Raw genomic sequence first — 18,174 nt, 5'->3', positions numbered from 1 at the left:
ATAGGAAGATTCAGAAAGAAAGCACTAACTGGCTTCTAAGAAGTGAAGTGCTTCTAGGAAGGAGAGGGAAGGAATCAACCTCAATATGTAGGAAATATTGGACTAATAATGAGAGGAATGTTCAAGCATGAAAAGCAAACTTTTTCCTAAGGATATTTTGTCCATGTGTCTTGGTTTGAAAAGACAGGTTACTGCAGGAGCCTCCCTTGAAATAGAAAATGTAAACCTCCTCCTTCAAAAATTATTATAAATTTGAAATTAAGGGCAAAAATCTCAGGCAAAGAGATAGGCATAGGAATTACAGTTCTTTATTAGGGAAGAAAATAAAAATAAAAATGCAATGATACAAAACAACACTGACAGAGTCAGAACATGACCTGACCCCCTGTGTGTCAGGGTGGTGGCACAGTCCCATTCCATGGTGGCTCAGCCCTCCTGCAGTGCCAGCTGTGGTTCTGCTGGAGCAGGGATCCTGGACAAGGGTGGAGTTTTCCTCTGAAGCTCCAGGGGTGCTGTAGATGGGCCTGGTCTTCCTCTGGGAATGCAGTGGAGAAGAAAGCTGCTCCTGTGGGAATGCAGTGGGAAAGGCTGCTGGGGTGTTCCAGTGTCAGATTCTATCCAGCTGGGAATGCTTGGCTCTCCCTGGGCAATGCATCTCCCAGTGGGATGATGGAATTTGATCAGCCATGCAGGGACACTCAGTGGCCGTGAACCGCAGAGATCTCCTGCAGGGAGGATTGGTTGTGGGGGAGGTAAACTGCCCAGTGAACAGAAGAGAACTGCCCCAGCTCTGACAGATGGCGATAGAATGCACAGCCCCAGGCACATCTTGTACCCTAAGACACCGTGAAATGCATTGCAGGGAGGGCTGCTCCAGTCCCCATCTTTAACAGCGTGTTAGACAAACCTATCAGGAATGCCAGCGCTGAAGTTGGTCAGCCTGGGCTCAGGAGGTGAAGAGCTGGAGCAGAGCCTCCATGTCCTTTTCCATGTGCCCAGGTGTACTCTGACTACGAGAGCAACCCGCAGCTGCGCCAGGCCATCGAGTTCGCGTGCCGCCAGTTCTACGTCCTGCACCGCAAGCCCTTCATCCTGCAGCTCTTTGCCAGCGTGGCCCCTCTCCTGGAGTTCCCTGTGAGTCAGAGCCATCCTCCTGTCTCGGGGGGAAGCCTGTGAGTGCAGCCACCCCCACCAGAGGTCACAGGCAGAGAGCACTCGGTGCTGCACAGAACCAGGTCCAGATTTATTTCTGCACGCTTCTGTGCATCACTTGATGGAGCAGGGTGCTGAGATGGCAGCTGCTGGTGTCCAGGCCAGTAAATGTGGTCTCACTTTAAATTTCTTTAAATTTCTGTGTATAAATATATTATAAAAGGACTTACATGGCTATTTAAAGAATTATGATGGCTTTTAACTCTTTAAATGCAAATCCGTTCTCAGAATCCAGCAATAGGGCTTAAAGGCTTAATACCAAGTTTTAGTACATGTGAAGTCTAAGACTAGATTAGTCATGTTTTGAAATATTCATTAATGATGTTCTAACATTTTGGGCAAGTTAATGGGATCTTATTTTGAAGTGAGGCACTGTCAGCACACCTGTGCTATCTTTGTCCTGCACAGGGCAGCAAAGATCTATGTGCAGTTTTCAGATCCTGCAAGGCTTACTGGTTGAAAGCAATGAGCTCTTGAACTCCACGTGGACCCTTTGTCAAAAATAAAGGCCGTCCACACCTCCAGCTAAAGATTCCTGGGATGACATGAATGCCTCTTGTTGGAACAGGATGCTACAAACAATGGAACCAGCAAAGGAGTGTCAGCTCAGTGCCTCTTTGACCTGCTGCAGTCTTTGGAGGGAGATACTCCAGACATTTTGGACATTTTAGAGCTGGTGAAAGCAGAAAAGCCTCTCAAGTCATTAGGTAATAGTTAAGTACCCTTTATTCACTAATTCTGGTTTATTGTTTATTGATTCAACAGACATTTGATGCAGCATGATTTCTTCAGAGCTCATCTCTTCTTTAGGAGTGTCCTATCTGTCTCCTGTGCCTCATGGGGCTTTGAAGACTGGCTTTATCACCATCACCCTTTCAATATTTTCTGCAGGAGGGGAATTATTAATTAATTTTATTGCAAAGCTACTTTTTCTGCTTTAAGCCTTCTGGTCTGAGACTAGCCTCTGGCATTTTGAATTTTAACATGTGTGAGTGAAGAATGAAGATGCCTGATAAACTGTATTATGCTGACAGGATCTGTGTCATCCTCTGCTCTGCTCCACATGGACAGGAAACAAAAGCATCCTCTCCTGTGGGCAGACTGTAACTAGTGGATGATGATGGGTACAATTCAGACACCCAGCAGTGCTGAGCTCCTGGGGAGGCTGTTGATTTATTTACAAATATTATTCTTTCTGGTTTCTTAATGCCCAGAATTAACTATGCCCAAAGTGATATTTGTAGTATGTGACTTCTGAAATCTTTTTCTGAAATCACTAGCAAAACAGAGTCACTTCTGTGCTGGCACTCAAGTGGCTATGAGTATAGAAGGGGCTTGATTTTTGAGATATAAAACTACCTTCTGCCAACAGTGGTGCATCAGCATCACTTTTTGTGTGGTTGGAACTTCTAATAAAAAGCACAGGGAGCATAAAAATTATCATGAATTTGACATGTGTCCTTGCCATATATGAGCTTAAGGCTTAGCTTTTGATGGGTGATGTTTGAAAGAGGACTCTGTAGGCATTTTGCTCAGCAGCAGCTGACCTGCTCAGAGCTGTTTCACCTACTGAGTGCCTGGGCAGTAGGGTTCAAGTAGGAGTGCAGCATATGTTTCTTTTACAGAGACACATTTTTATCTGTCCAAAAGCCTGCTGGACATTGTTAACATGAAAAGCAAGCAATAGGAGAGGGGGAAAAGGAAATGTGTTAGCTCCTTTCATACTTAGTATGCCTGTGTGATAGTCTTCTCATATTGCTTTACTCCCTCAGACTTCTGCTATGGGAATGAAGATCTGACCTTCTCCATCAGTGAAGCCATCAAGCTGTGTGTGACAGTGGTGGCTTATGCTCCTGAGTCATTCAGAAGGTGAAAATCCATTGTCTTGATTTGTGCACACTCAGAAAAGGCACGAAAGCTGTATATAGTCTGTGAAAGCAAGGCTGGCAAATGGAGGCAGAGGATAAAGAATTCCAATTGTGGAGCTGCTCTGAGGCCAAGCCTCTGCCTGTTACTCATTCCTAGGGGTAACACCAGCTCCAAAGGACATCTATTAGTTTGCAAGAGGGAATCAGGGAAGAAGAGAGTCTTTGGAAGGGAAAATGCTTGTTAGCAAATGGATGACATATTTAGAAGATACCTGAAAATTCAGTGGCAGCATCATCATCATCATTATTATTATTATTGTTGTTGTTGTTGTTGTTGTTTCATGCATCATCTAATTTCCCCCTGAAATTCCTAATCCAATTGTTTCTTTGGCTCAAGACTTCTAGTGAGAAGCAATGAACTCATTGCCTAGTTACAGATCCAGGGTCTTCAGATAGAAACCTAAGCCTCTGCCTAATGTGAGTTCAGGAATAACAAGATAAAACAGATCAGGTATTGTTATTTTCCCAGCCTCCAGATGCTGATGGTCTTGGAAGCCCTGGTTCCCTGTTACTTGCAGAAGCTGAAGCGACAGACCTCTCAAGTGGACACTGGGACAGCAGCTCGTGAGGAGATTGCTTCCATGGGTGCCCTTGCCACCTCTCTGCAGGCCCTCCTGTACAGTGTGGAAGTTCTCACCAGGTAGCACGCGTGGGCCAAGGGGCTGAGCCTGCTTTTGGCTGTCTGTGCAGGGACAGGGAATGCACAGGAGGCCACAACACGCAGCGTAGCTTGAGTTTTTCAGACTTGGTAAAATCAGTGCAAGTTCTCAGAGCAAAAGGAGAATTTCTGTGTGCTTGTCAGGTTTAATGTGTAGTGTGCTGTTCACCTTCTCTCTGCCAGGCCTATGACAGCCCCACAGATGAGTCGATGTGACCAAGGCCATAAAGGGACCACAACAGCAAACCACACCATGTCAGCAGGTGTGAACACCAGGTAAGGCTTTTCTTTCTTTTCTCATTTCCTGAAACAGTTTTGTTTGGTTGGTTTAGGGATTTTTTTGGGTTAGTTTTTTGTTTGTTTGTTTGTTTGTTTTTTTAGTAAGGTAATATCTCATTGCTCAGAGTGCTTGGCCTCAGACAGCTTGAGGGAGTGCTCTGGGTACTGTACTGTGGGAGAAAACAGCCACATCCAAAGAGCACATTCCCCAGGACTGCATTTCTGATGATAACCAAAATACCCAAGACTAGGATTTCTACTTTAAACCATAGAAGACCAGAGTATCAAAATGGAGGACACACATCCTGAATGATTCATTCCCCTCTCTGCCCTCTAGAAGTATATTGCTGAAGCTCCCTCATTCTCTGCTTTGCTTCCTGCTGAGTCCAGTGTCAGAGTGGCCAGTGGGCAGAGCCTGCTTGGCCAGCAGAAGGGTCAGATCTTCTGGCCTTGTTCTAAGGGGCTGAACACCTGTACAAACTCAAATTTCCTATCATTTGAGGCTCTCAGACACTGGCACCCCCTCTAGTTTTCTTTTGCTCCCTTTCCCATTTCCTTGTACATTCCCTGTGGTCTCTTTCCTCCACATTGGTCTGGGGTTTTTTGCAGTTATAGATAGCACAGGAAGGGTAACTGACAGCTTGAGAGAAGGCAAAAGAATGCCTGGAAGTATTATTGTCCTTCTTAAAAAACCCCAACAAAACAAAACACCAAAGAACTTTCCCACAGAAGAAGGAAACAAAGAAGGACATGGCACCAGTGAATTGAATTCTGCTCCTGGCCATAGTGGCCATTTCAGTTAGGCTGCTGCAAAATTAGGCAAGGCCGCTGACAATTTACTTGGTTATAGAGGAAGGGCTTAATCCACCCACAAGCATTTGGGATTGTGAAGGGGTTTTTTTGCAGCAGGCATCCCTGCTTTCTCCTGGCCAGACTATGCATTGGTGTGCTAAAAATCTGAATGTTTGTGCTGACCTGAAAGGGGAATTGTAGCCTAGCAAAAGCTGGGGTAGCTGTTTTTCTGGAGTTTTACAAGTTATTACCTATCTTCTTTTTTTTTTTTTTAAATTCAAGGGATTTAGAAATCAATTTCTGCATGGATCATCAAAGGGCTATTATGTCAGTTTATAAATGTGTACACATCTTGGCTGGTAACTTCTGGCATGAGTCTGTTATGCTTTAAAATCTATTCAGTCATGGTTAGAACATGGCTTTGACTTTCAATCCGTGATGTGAGAAGCAGATAAACTTCAGACATGACAAAGCAGCAGATAAACCAGACATGCTGAAGTCTGAAGTGGACATATGCCATTTACTTCATTTGCAAGATTGCTCAGTCAAAGGACAATAAGGTGTAATGGAAAGTAGTACTTCATTACTTATCTGCTGATTTTGGAGAGCAGTTGATGCGTATCTGCTGACAGACAGCGTAGACATTCCCAGTGCAGTGTGACTCAGCCATCTTGACTTACATTTCCAGATTTTTCTCATTATCAGACATTCAGCCTCTGATCCAAAATATTTTTGCACTGCTCTGGGTTTCCTGCACTTGTTTCTTCTGTTGTGTTATCATTGCAACAGACATCTGCTAGCGACAGCAGGAGTCTCTCAATGTTAGAATGATTGCTGTTCGAGCCTTGGACGTGGTAACCAAGTGGTGCAGGGTCTGTAATGCTTTCTCAAAAAAAAAGTAACAAGAGAAAATGACAATAAAACAACAAAAAAACTCCACTCTGAGGTATTCTTTTCACTTGGTGAGCTCTGGCTTTGTGAAAGAGATTGAGCACTGAGGTGAAAATCAGTAAGAGAAATCACTTGAAAGAGAGCTATGGTTTTTAAGCCTGAATTTTTCCTTTCAGAATAAGTCAAGTAACTCTAGGAATATGTTTTTTTGATGGAAGTTGGGAGATACAGGCCATGCAGTGTGGTCAGTAACTATGGGTAGGCATTGTTCCAGTGACACAAGATACCATCCTGACCATGGTGCATAAACCCCTGGGGTAGAACACTGTCACTTTCTTCTAGAAAGGCAAGTTTAGGCACTACTAAGTTGCTGTTTGCAACCTCACTGTTTCTGTTTTCCCAGGTACCCAGAACAGGGAGCCAAGCTGCACTTTATCAGGTACAGTAAAATTTTATCCCAGTCTCCCTGATGTGTGCTGAAACGTTCCCACACACAGTTGCTGTGACAGGCAGCCTTTTGTCAGGGGACATATCAAAAGATAGTTGATGCAGAAAATATTTACATTTTTAGCAAGACTTGGAAGATTATAACTTCCCTTTTTTTTGTTTTTCAATTGCAGATGCAACTACCTTTCTTTCAATTGCAGAGGAAAGCATCTATTGCAAAAAGAAGAGGAAGAGGTTGTTGTAACCTATCCCTGATGATCCACAGCATATAACACCCTCTACTTTGTATCCTCAGGGAGAACCTTCACTTAATGGAGGAGGGCCAGGGTCTTCCCCGAGAGGAGCTAGATGAAAGAATTGCCAGAGAAGAGTTCAGGAGGCCGCGGGAGTCGCTGCTGAATATCTGCACAGAGTTTTACAAGCACTGCGGTCCAAGGCTGAAGATTTTGCAGAACCTGGCTGGTGAGCCCCGGGTGACTTCTCTGGAGCTGCTGGATGTGAAGTCCCACATGAGGTATTCCACAGGCATTCTGCTTTTTCTTGTTCAGCTCAGGGGGGATTCCTTTCTTCCAGCTCTTTCTCTTTCATAATAACAGATGGAATCACTTTTTGGTTGCATGTTTTTGTCTGAAACATGCAGAGAGTGTTTTGGATGCTCCTTAGATTATACTGATGCTGGTTGTTTATAAAGAAGGTTTCTTAAGCTTTCCTCTGCTCTCATTCTGACCCCATCTGAAACAGCTCCCTCTGATGTCTCAGGACAAGATAAATCTGTCTCTGCAGGGCAAGGGCTGGGGAAGCTGCTCACCTGGTTGAATACAACATTTATCCTCTCCAGTGTGCATCAGAGCCAGCAGCTCACAAGCCAGAAAGGCAGAACAGCCACTTTCTAAGAGCCTGAAATACAGGGAAGGATGGGACAGAGGGCATTTACAGGCTCAGCACCTCAGCATGTGATGCAGCAGATGCACAAGTCTTTTCCTGCAGCACTGCACTGAGTCCAGCTCACGGGTTGGATGCTCACTGCCAATGGTTTCACATGGTGCTGACCTGGAAGAAGTTGGGGGTAGGGCATCCTAGCACTTTGGACCTGATTCTCTGAGTGTTGTTCATGGTAAACACAAAAAACCATAAATTGCTACTGAGAAGCAATAACTGGGACAAGAGGGAATAGATCTGATTATTTTGTCAGTTTTTCATTTACACTAGCAGCTGGCAAATACTGCTCTCTTTTCAAGAGAGAAGGTCTCTCTGGTCAGAGGTTACAGCAGTGAAGCTGACATTAATTTACAGCAGATAATGAGCTGTGCTCTTATTCTTTTAAGTCTCCTGGAAAGTGCTAGAAATAGCTGCTTTGTCAGGGTGGTGACCTAAAATGCTTAAGCATAGTAATCTCTAAATAAAAGCAACATGTCTCAATCATTACATAAATTCATAAGTATCAGTGACATGACATGACAGGATTTAACCACTGTAGGACAAACACAGTTCTACATGGAGAGCAGATTGATCAGAATGTGATGTGACAGTCGTGGTCTTGGGAGGCTGACAGAAAATGGGATAATATGCTAGTCACTTCAGATAGGATTCATCTCACCCAATTTTAGCCATTTAAAAGTCAAATGTTTAGTCTGCAAAAGTCATGAAGATCTTTTTGCACCCAGTGGAAAGGAAGATGCACATCCAACTGTTTATCCCAATATTTCAGGAAGATAAAAATTTCCCAGGTTGCTTGTTTCTGCTAGGAAGGAGCTAGCAGATTAATTGAGATTGATGTCTCAAGTTGGATGAAATGGATCTCACGCTTTATAATGCATAAAGAAGTATTTATATATCATTGCATGGAACTGATATTGTATTGCTGGCAAGAAGCTTAATTATATGATAATTTAAATTTCACAGCATTTAAGAAAACAGGCCTACTTCATGGTAGGACAAAGCAGTTTAAAAAAGGGAATAATAAAGAAATACTGGATAAAACCCCAAGTTTCTACCAGTTTTGGTTAATCTGAGAAACTTGTTGCCCTTGATATCACTAGGCAGATTATGAAGAGAATAGAAATATGTTCCATTAGCTGGATGCATTTCAGAAAAAGCCCCCACAATATGGATAGGATTGTACTGTAACCATCCAATACAAAGTCTGTTGGTGTTTCATGTTTTATTTCTGATCTTTGCTTACCACAAATATCCAAGTATTTCAGTAGATTTTCATCAAACTGCAAGTGTAAGTCAAATACTGCCATGATATTTCACAGTCAATACAAAAAAATGCCATTGGCAAGGCCATCTGGGATAGTGGAAAAAAGCAACAGCAACACAATCTGTAGAGGTGTTAGGAGAAACAAATAAAAACTGCAGGGAGCAATCCTACAAAGGACATGTTGTGTAAACCTATGGACACTTTGTTTCTAAAACTTAACACCTGAAAATCGCACAATGATACTTCCTAAAGTGATAATACTGAAAAAAAAGCACAGAACAAAACCAAATCCCTCATTAACTGAGAAAGAGGTAATGTCAGGTCTGTATTTCACAGGCATTTGCAGTGTTGTAGTCTTACTGCCAGCACAGGTACTCTGTTTTCAGCTACCCAAATCTGTGATTCCTGATGTTCCCTTGGTGCATTTAATGTCAGTGTAAAAGTAATATTTAGACCATTCATGTGTTCTTAAATATAAACAGCAAGAAGTCTTGACACACCAGAACTGTGGCATCAGATCTAAGAGTTTAAATAGCAGCACATTTGACTTTTGCACCATTTTCTTTTTACTAGGCTCCTGAATATTTATATGCTAGTTCATTGGCACGTGTGTAGAAATGCTGGAACCCTGGATGCTGAGAATTTTAGACTTTCTGCTCTGACAGACACTGACCCCAACAGAGCAATGCATTTGACTTGAGGCCGTGGAGAAGGCTTCCAAAATTGAATGATAGAACTGGGATTGTGGGTGTGGAGTTTGAATAGAAGTGTGAAATATCACAGGGTGGAAAACGTAACAGCTTAAGGTTTTATAATATAGTGATATGTATAAAGCAAGATGGAGGTTTTAGGGTGGAGGCTGGTCCTTCTTATCCTTCTTCACCTTCTTTCTAGGTTTGGGTGGTTTTGTGTAATTGGATAAAAAAAATCTGCATTGCAGGGCACAGGTGGTTGGTTATAGGGTTAAAAGTAAAAATAATTCAGGTGTCACTTCTTAAATGGACAGTTTATTCTTAAAAGGCCTTGTAGAGAAAGAGATGTGGCTCCATTTTTACTTTGTTAGAGAGAAGTACTGCAGGACTCACGGTCTGTGAGACTGTAACAGAGATAAGCACTAATAAACATCTGAGTCCCAACGAGAAATACCATCTCACGATGTAACCCCGACCTTGGCAGAAAAGAAGCAAAAGAATGGACACAGAAGTGCAGGTTGTACTCACTTTCCCCCCGATGCCCCGTGGTTTCAGACTGGCAGAAATCGCGCACTCCCTGCTGAAGCTGGCTCCTTACGACACGCAGACGATGGAGAGCCGCGGGCTCCGGCGCTACATCATGGAGATGCTGCCCATCACCGACTGGACAGCCGAGGCGGTGAGACCTGCCCTGATCCTCATCCTAAAGAGATTGGATCGTATGTTCAATAAAATTCACAAGATGCCTACTCTGAGGTGAGCAGGTACTCTGGAAACCCTCTGGGGTCCGTTTCTGGTGTTGCAAGCCTTGAAGTGTGGGTACGTCATCTACTGTCATGTTGCAGTGAGCCTTTACAACATACCAGAAAATTGCAGGTGTTTTTATCTCTGTAAATGTGTTTATGTTGATGTTTTTGTTGTGTCTTCTGGTAGCAGCGTGGTTATTAAGAACTAAAGAGAGAACTTCCAGAAACGTCACTTTTCTTTCCCGAAAAGAAGTCTTCAGATTTTTTCCCATCTCACTGCCCTTTTAATTAACTTCTGCTGTGAGTTTTTTAATGGAAAGTTAGACTGTAGTAAGAGTATTTCTAGCATGGCAATACTGTTATGTTCTCTGTAAAGACAAAAATAGTCAATAGATTCTGATTGCTCTCTAGTAAAAGGTAAAGAACTGCATCAGCTGCTTCAGGTCCATGCCTAGTGGAAGCCTGGTAGATCACACAGTGGCATTATGGTATGTACAGGCTTTGGCAACTTCAAGAAATATGGACTGTGGAGCATCCCTGATTGGAGGCAGTGGTACAGATCCAGTCTGGGTGGTATAAAATCACTCAGAACTGTGAATTTCCCAGTGATCTGAGTAAAAAGAGGCATTGGTCTTGGTCACTTTCATAGGCATATGTCCACAACTGCTTGAATGGCACTTCATTGGCAGTCTCAGCTGAGAAGCCAAATCATGTTAGAGAACATCAGAATTATGTCCCAATAGGAATCAAACATGGAACAATAATAGGGAGGTGATATCTTCTTTCTGGCATCACTATCTTTTTCTTTGGCTAATCTGCTTCAAAAACCTCCACCCTTCTAGGGAATTCAGAGGTAGAAATGTTGGTGCTTCTCTCTCCTGTTGGTTTGATTCTTTGCCATGTCTTGCCTGTTTCTCATTCTTTCCTTCTTTCCCCGCTCATACTTTCTTCTGCCTCAAAGGCAGGTAGGGGTTTCTGTTCCTGAAGATCTTTCTTCCTTATGTAAGAATGGATGTCCATAAATGAAAATTCCTTTCACATTCTCTCTCTCTATGCCTGTACCTATGCTTGGCTTAAATTCCTCTTTTGTCCACAAAAGGACAGCAAAGCCACTGGACCAAATGCAGCAACTAGATTTGAGCATCACTGAGTCAAGCAGTCTCTTTGGGATGGGTCTGGGTGCAAGAGCCCAGGAGCCATCCCTTGGGGTACTCAGGATCAGAATCTTACACACTGCCTCCTGTGGGCATCCCACTCCAAACCCAGTGTCTGCTGGAATCGGTGGGTGTGTAAGAACAAGAACAAGCCACTGTTCTGGGGATTTAGTGACAGTGGATGCGCAAAGGGGAGATTGATGTTGGTCTGGAGAAGAACTTGCATAGCGAGCACTTGATTCCCCATGTGGCTCTGGGAGGTCACCTGAAGAGCTTGACTGGGGTATTGTTTAAGGCTTCAGCTATCGAGCTGTGCCAGCCTTTTGTCTTTCTGTCCCAGTAAATGCAGTCAGCTGCTGGCTTGTGAACTACAATGACTGCAGAGAGTCAGGCCCTGAGATGAAGGGTGTGAACCACTTTGATGTTACCTATGCTCTGTCTGCTTACCATTAGGAAGGGAAATCCTTTCAGCACCTGGCATAATCCCTAAGTTTTGTTTTGGTGAAGAAAGCAAAGTGTCAGGGAAGCAAGGACCCTGGAAGCAAGGACCACGGCTTTGGTGCAGCAGGAGGTGGAGATGAAGGCTATACAGCTGGGCCAGGTTACGTTCAGGGCAGTGTGTGTGTGGCAGTGACAGCCAGAGGAGCTGCAGAGGAGCTGGCAGAGGGCACTCAGGCCGCTGGGGTTTATTCATCCAGTGGGAACATCCACGGGCCACACGAGGTGGAGAGCGTGGTCTCGGCACAGCAGACCTTCCCCCACAGAGGCCACTGCGTGGCCTCCCTCTTCGGTGGCAGGGAAGCCTCAGGGAGCGGACGCAGCTCCAGCACGGCTGCAGTGAGGGGTTGGTGTCAGCAGCCCCAGGGCTCCACCATCTCTGGTCTCTGTGGCGTGCTCCGTGCCCTCCCGGAGCGCTCTGCCTGTCCCGCGCTCCGTGCTGCTCCCAGACGTGCATGGTGGCTGTGTGACACGTCTCCTCCGTGTGTCACTGTGTGTCGGTCGCCGTGTCTGGGCGTCTGGTGGGGGGCAGGAGCCCTTGGCTAACAGCACCTACTGTTGTATTGCAGGCGCCAGGTTGAGTGGGAGCCTGCCAGCAGTTTGATTGAAGGGGTTTGTTTGACACTTCAGAGGCAGCCTATCATATCCTTCCTGCCTCACCTTAGGTCTCTGATCAATGTCTGTGTCAATCTGGTGAGTAGCCGAGCGGCAACCCCATGAACCTTTGCTAAACCTTCCCCGCGCTGTTGGTTTCTCTGGACTGAAGATGAGAGTTTATTCCCATTCCTGTCATTTTACCCGTCCCCTTTACCCCCCACAAGGGGACTCTGCAGGTGACACTAGAGACAGGAAGGTTCATTTTTGAAGTGGTGCATGGGGAGATACAGTGACCGACAGCAGCGGTCAAGCGATTTCTTTTCCATCACTTCCCACGCACCACTTTGAAGATCCACCTTTGCCAGACTGAGCTGAGAGCTGAGGGCTGCAAGTTGGAGAGTGGGGTGGTGGAGACTGCACACACCTGGTAGAGATGGGGAGAGGGTGGCACTGGGGATGCCTACCGTCCCCAGTGGGGAGGGCCCTGGTCGCTCCGTCAGAGGCCAGCGGGTGCTTGATAGCTAGAAGGGTTTACAAGGTGAATTGTAAACTATTTGTAATGTCCCTGGCTTGATCTTGTACAGGTTTGCGCTGTACAATATTCAGATCCCTCTCTTAGTGAAGTTTGTGCTCCTAAGAGTGTTGCAACAGACAAGTGATGTGGACAGAGTTTGCCTGGTAGGCCACGGTGTTTCTGCAGCTGTTGCACTGGGATATCCATGTAGCTCCAGCCACTTGGGCAAACTCCCATTCCAAAACTCCCAAACTCCAAAGCATGCTCCCATTCCATGTACAAAATAAATTATAAATTCTGCACTAGAATTTTACTGTTAGTGGGTGTTATAACATTTTCTCCTTAGAGCATAAATGTTATAACCATGTCTCGCAGCTTACCAAAAACATTTCAGGATTCACCAGTGCTCTGAGGGCCTTTAAAAACAATGATCATTAGCTAAAATGCAACGTCAGGTTTTGCCAGTTTCCTGTCCTTCAAGTCAATTCAGCACTCATTGCTGCAAGGGCAGGGAAGCTCCAACCTGTCAGAGTCCACAAGACTTCTTCCTTGTCCAAGCTGAGGTAGCAGCTATCTGGCACTAAAGCAAACCCAGCCCTCAGATTACTTAAGAGTTGTTACTTGGGGAGTTTGCTAGACAGCTAGCTCAAGCAGGAGTTTGGAATGGCCTTGCAGTTTGTCAAGCAGGCATGGCAGATTGAATCACCCCAGCGAGCTCTCCAAGGGGCCCACAATAATTAGCCAGTGCTCTAAAAACAGCAGAAAGTTCTGCAGTGCTGAAGTGCAGTCATTGTGCTTATGTTCTGCTGGCTGGGAACACAAGGGAGAGCTACCAGGAACACATTCTTACTGCTACAAGTATTTTACCTTATTGCACTGGGAGCACTGACTGCATGGTGTATCATGTGTAGATCACAAAGACCAAAAATCAATCACCCAGGAAGGTGGGGAAATATCTCAATGATAATCCATAGTGATGTGTAAAGAAGGAGCTCTGACTCTTTCCCTTCTAAATTGTCCTTTGATTTTCTGACAAAAAACTGTTTATTGCCTTTTCCCCCAGGCTGAATTTGGAAAAGAAGCATGCTTTCATCTCCCATAAGCTTAGGAGTGGCCAGGTACCTTCTCCCTGTTCCTGTCATCTAGATGTGTCTGGTCCTGTGAGAAACAGGCATATGATTTAATTCCTCCTGAGGGACACATCCCAAACAGTACAAATTACTCTCCCCTAGAAGTGCTGTCTCCCTGTGGTGATTATTCAAGCAGCTCCAGACAACCAGGTCACATGCAGGTGACTCTGCTTCAGACATCTGGGGTCAGTCATCTGAGAGGAATCATGCTTAGAGTTCCCCAAAACAGGCTGTGTTTGAGAGGAATCTGAACATTGTACAAAACCTGGCTTGGGTCAGACTTAGGACATTATTTTTCAAGCAAGGGAAGGGAAAAGGTGTCCACTTTCAATGCAGACTTTTTGCTTTGATGACAGATTTTTATTTGTTACAGTTGTCAAATGACATATCCTCCAACTCTAGCTGTTCCACCAGTCCAGTGCTGGTCATTCAGGGCTGGTACTGGGTACATTTATAAATGTACCGGGTTCCCTGTGCACTCCTCCCATCCATGCTGGTTTCCCTCTTTTCCCCTCCCTTTCCCTGCTGGAACACCGTCTCCTCACTGGCCCCAGCTCCTGCAAGGACCACTGGGGGGGCTGGTTCTACCAGATCCACCCCAACTCAGTGCTCAATGAAAGGCACCTCCATTTCACTGACGTTGGAGGATATGGCATGGATGAAACTGTAAGTAGCCAGCTGTGGTGATGTGCTCTGTTTGTATTGCAGGTGATGGGAGTGGTAGGACCCTCCAGTGTGGCTGACGGATTACCCCTTCTTCATCTCAGCCCTTATCTCTCGCCACCTCTGCCCTTCAGCACAGCTGTTGTCCGGCTTGTAGCATTGCAGATACAGGTGTGTCTGCCCTGGCCCATGGCCAGGCCTTTAGAGCTTCTGGTTGAGACACCAACTCATCAGTGCTCTGTTTGCTTTCTGCAAAAGCTGGGCAAAAACTGTGGAACGTGCATCAAAAATTAACGAGAAGCGACATGTAAATTATCCCTTCTTTCTGAAGGCTTGAACCGAGCTCAGAATTCATCTGCTGGGGCCAAGTCCACAGCAAGCATCCATCAGCTTAACACTGCCATTGAAGTCCAGGGAGTTTGGCTGATGGGTGCTGTGTAAGGCTCTGACAAGCAGGTCAGGATTCTCTGCAGGATCTAAGGAGTTAGAGTAAGATTTCCACCACAGGAGGATGGGCCCTGGCTTGGGTCACATCCATGCAATCCTTCCTGTCTTCCTGTGGGACCATGTGTGTAACTGAGAGTGGAGTTTCTGCTCTTCTGCTCTTACCTGAGCTGGTCACACCGTGTGCCAGCACAAAAAGCAGGGCAACTTGGCTTTTCAGCTGCTGACCCAATGGTGTCCTTGTTGCCAGAACGAAAAAAAAAAATAAAAAAGTTCCAGGCTTTTTGGAGAATTTCACCACTATTCTTTTCTCATAGCAGCACTGTAACTTTTTACAGAGTCTTTCTGCCTCAGTCTCCCTTTCCTTCCCCACTGGCATGAAATTAGTCTGAATGGTGACCAAAGAAGTGACAAATTTCCTTATCTAGCTCCAACTTGCATTTTAAAATATGCATCGGTACATCCAGTTGAATACTTAGGCAGGTATTTCTGAGCAGCAGGGTGGCTTGGGAAGGAAGGCTTACAGGGACCAACACACAAAGCTGTCCCTCAGAGGATGAGGTACAAAAGGATTTTTGGTACAAACTGACACAGAAGGAGAACAGATTTCTTCCAGCTCTGAGGTAATGGTTCTTTAATCAAAGCAAATGAAAGCAAAAGGCTACTTTCACCTGCTATGAAATATTATCTATTAAAAAACCAAAATAGATACCAAATTAATATTTTTTTAATTATGGGGAACATTTATGCTCTTTTTAAATTATGGGGAACATTTATGCTCTTTTCCCTGTTCAATTGTTTGTGGGCTTAAATGTAATGAAAACCAAACATGTCAGGAAAAAACCTAAGTCATAATTCCCAACACTTCCAGCAGAATACAAAACAGATGTACTTCACACCCCATCAGAAAACATCTCCTAGAATTTCTCAGCCCAGGTCTGCAAGCTTGTGGAGTTGCAAGGTTCAGTTGCATTTCACAGCCAAGTCTGTAGCAACTGGGATGTTGTAAATGAGCAAAGGTTCTAGTGACAGCCATCTGGATTGCCTCCTCTGAAAGAAGGCGAAAGAGCTTTCAACTGACTGTGTGTCAAGAAGTAAACATGCATTTTGTTTGTTTTTCAGGAGTTCATTCTCTGCCTTAGGGAGGATGACAGGGCAGCACAAAGTGAGGCAGAACAAAAATATGTTTTGGGAATAGCCTCCATGTTCGGACAGGAGAATATTTAGATAATGTCATTTGTGCAGTTTCCTCTGTTCTTTTTTTATTCTCTGTGTCAGATCCTGGTACCACTCACAGCAGTGCAGAGCTCAGGACTAGCACTCAGCTGACTCCTGTGGGATACTTCTGATTTTGTTAATGATAACTAGGAGTTAGGAGTGATGGCTTCTTACGTTCAGCTGTGACATGAGCAGGTGATCCCTGTGTTACTCTGCAAATTCCCTTTACTCCTAAGTGGTCTCAGGGCATCTCATTCAATCAGGTTATCAAGGCTGGAGTGGTGCTGTGTGAACAGGGATCATCATTCCCTGCAGTGACTTGTGTGTGTGATCTGCTGATGAAATTGTTTAATCCTTTTTTATTATTACTGCACAGGCTTTGAAAGAAGATTTTCCCCTAAGCCATGTCGTCTCCCCATTCACCAATCAGGAAAGAAGGGAAGGAATGCTTTTAAACCTACTGATTCCATTTGTGCTCACAGTAGGATCTGGAAGCAAAGGTCTGACTAATTTAACAAAAAGAATTTTTGTCCCCCTTTTCTGACAACTGATGTTTGCACTTTCCCTGCTCTCTGTATTTTATTTTTATCTTTATTTTTTAATTTGGTTTTCTGTCACTAGCAGTATGTCAGCTAAGTGCCCTTTGGGTCTGAGGCTGAAAAGAGCCCCATTGGGATTAGTTATTATTTCTTCTCTTTATTTCAGCTGTGCCTTGGTTCTTGAGTCAGGTCTTGCACAGATGTGCTCCTGCTTTTGAAACTGGAGTGCAGGGCAAGACAAATCTGTTGTAGCAGGAGTCACAGAGGGGAGCAAAGGTCACAGAAGTTGTGTGGATCACAGTTTGCCCAATCCATGCCACTTGTGTTGCACAAGTCCTGCTCCTTGCTTTCTGCTATAGAGGGTCTTCACTGGTAAATCCCTAAACGAAAGCAAAGAGCAAAGGGAGAGGGGAATGCCAGAAGGAAATGAGACCACTGAATGGGACATTCCTTTGTGCTGTGTAGCTCTGTGTTTGTGCGTGTTTGCGTTGGTGCTAAAATAAACTTTGCCTTTGCTTGCAGGAGGAGAAGCAGCATAACAAGGTGTGGGGGACGGAGTTTTGGCTTAGGGGACATTTGAGATGCACCCCATTTTGGAGCTGAACAGGGTCTGGATCTTTTGAGTGTCTGTGATGGGATGCAGCCTGATCTTTCTCTCTCTTTCCCCTCCCAATCCATCTCAGACAGCCCCTGGCTGGAGCAGCCCGAGGTCCTGCTGCTGCTCCAGACTGTTATCAATATCCTCCTGCCACCTCGCATCATCAGCACTTCCCGCAGCAAGAATTTCATGCTGGAGAGCTCCCCGGCGCACTGCTCCACCCCAGGGGACGCGGGGAAGGACCTGCGCCGGGAGGGGCTTGCGGAATCCACCAGCCAGGCTGCCTACCTGGGTGAGTGATGGCTCTGCTCCCCTCGGGGAGCAGACACACTTAACGTGGCGTGCTCAAGGCTGCAGAGAGCACCGAAGGAAAGCATCTCAGGCAGGAGCTAACTGGCCTCTTAGAGCTGCTTTAGGCCAGAGCATGAAGTCAGGAGTGTCTCTGGAGTACGTGGTGCGCGGTGTCTGCACTGCAGCTGGAGGAGGAGCAGCACAGGGAGAAGTCGCTCAGTTTTCATGCTGCCAGACCACAGCAGAAGCCACAAAGGCGGGTCAGGCTGCCCATCAGCCCCCAAAATCACAGCCCCACTGGCTGTCTAGGTGAGGAGTGATGGAGCCTGTCTCCTGCTGGCCCTCACACGGTCCTCGCTGACTGCTGTGCCCTCTGCTTGCTGTAGGGTGGGGCAAGGTCCTGCTGTATCATCTCACATCTGACCTACAGGTGTGAAAGGACAGAAAAAATAATTAAATTGCAGATGCAGCATAACTGAGGGCAGTCAGGCCTATACAGGGACAGTTTAGTCTCAAAGCAGCCCTTCAGAAACAGATTTTCTGTTTCTGATTTTGTGAGGGTATTGATCTGAAGATTTATTCTTGGGTCTTTGTTAACCCATATCTGGGAATGGAGTAAATCTGATGAAAAATTGGCAGTTCACCACTGATTTAGCCCTCCACCCAAACAAACCATGATA

At 45.3% G+C, this 18,174-nt stretch overlaps 1 protein-coding gene across 3 annotated transcripts in view; it reads left to right on the top strand.

Moving 5' to 3' along the window:
- The window catches only part of UNC80 (unc-80 homolog, NALCN channel complex subunit), a 124,000-nt gene that overhangs the window by 88,968 nt on the left and 16,858 nt on the right, over window positions 1-18,174 (top strand). For all 3 annotated transcript variants that reach the window (XM_041411679.1, XM_041411677.1, XM_041411678.1), the window contains 12 exons: window positions 1,000-1,134; window positions 1,781-1,919; window positions 2,985-3,081; window positions 3,610-3,780; window positions 3,982-4,074; window positions 6,164-6,199; window positions 6,503-6,721; window positions 9,658-9,858; window positions 12,070-12,193; window positions 14,450-14,575; window positions 16,443-16,566; window positions 17,289-17,495. In XM_041411679.1, coding sequence (XP_041267613.1) covers window positions 1,000-1,134; window positions 1,781-1,919; window positions 2,985-3,081; window positions 3,610-3,780; window positions 3,982-4,074; window positions 6,164-6,199; window positions 6,503-6,721; window positions 9,658-9,858; window positions 12,070-12,193; window positions 14,450-14,575; window positions 16,443-16,566; window positions 17,289-17,495 — 1,672 coding nt within the window. The remainder of the gene's footprint in view (window positions 1-999; window positions 1,135-1,780; window positions 1,920-2,984; window positions 3,082-3,609; window positions 3,781-3,981; window positions 4,075-6,163; window positions 6,200-6,502; window positions 6,722-9,657; window positions 9,859-12,069; window positions 12,194-14,449; window positions 14,576-16,442; window positions 16,567-17,288; window positions 17,496-18,174) is intronic.

The sequence above is a fragment of the Onychostruthus taczanowskii genome, unplaced genomic scaffold (assembly GCF_017590055.1).
Source record: "Onychostruthus taczanowskii isolate IOZ18803 unplaced genomic scaffold, ASM1759005v1 scaffold37, whole genome shotgun sequence".
Taxonomy (NCBI): domain Eukaryota; kingdom Metazoa; phylum Chordata; class Aves; order Passeriformes; family Passeridae; genus Onychostruthus; species Onychostruthus taczanowskii.
Note: the sequence above shows the minus strand (reverse complement) of the source record. Positions and strands in the feature narration are given on the sequence as shown.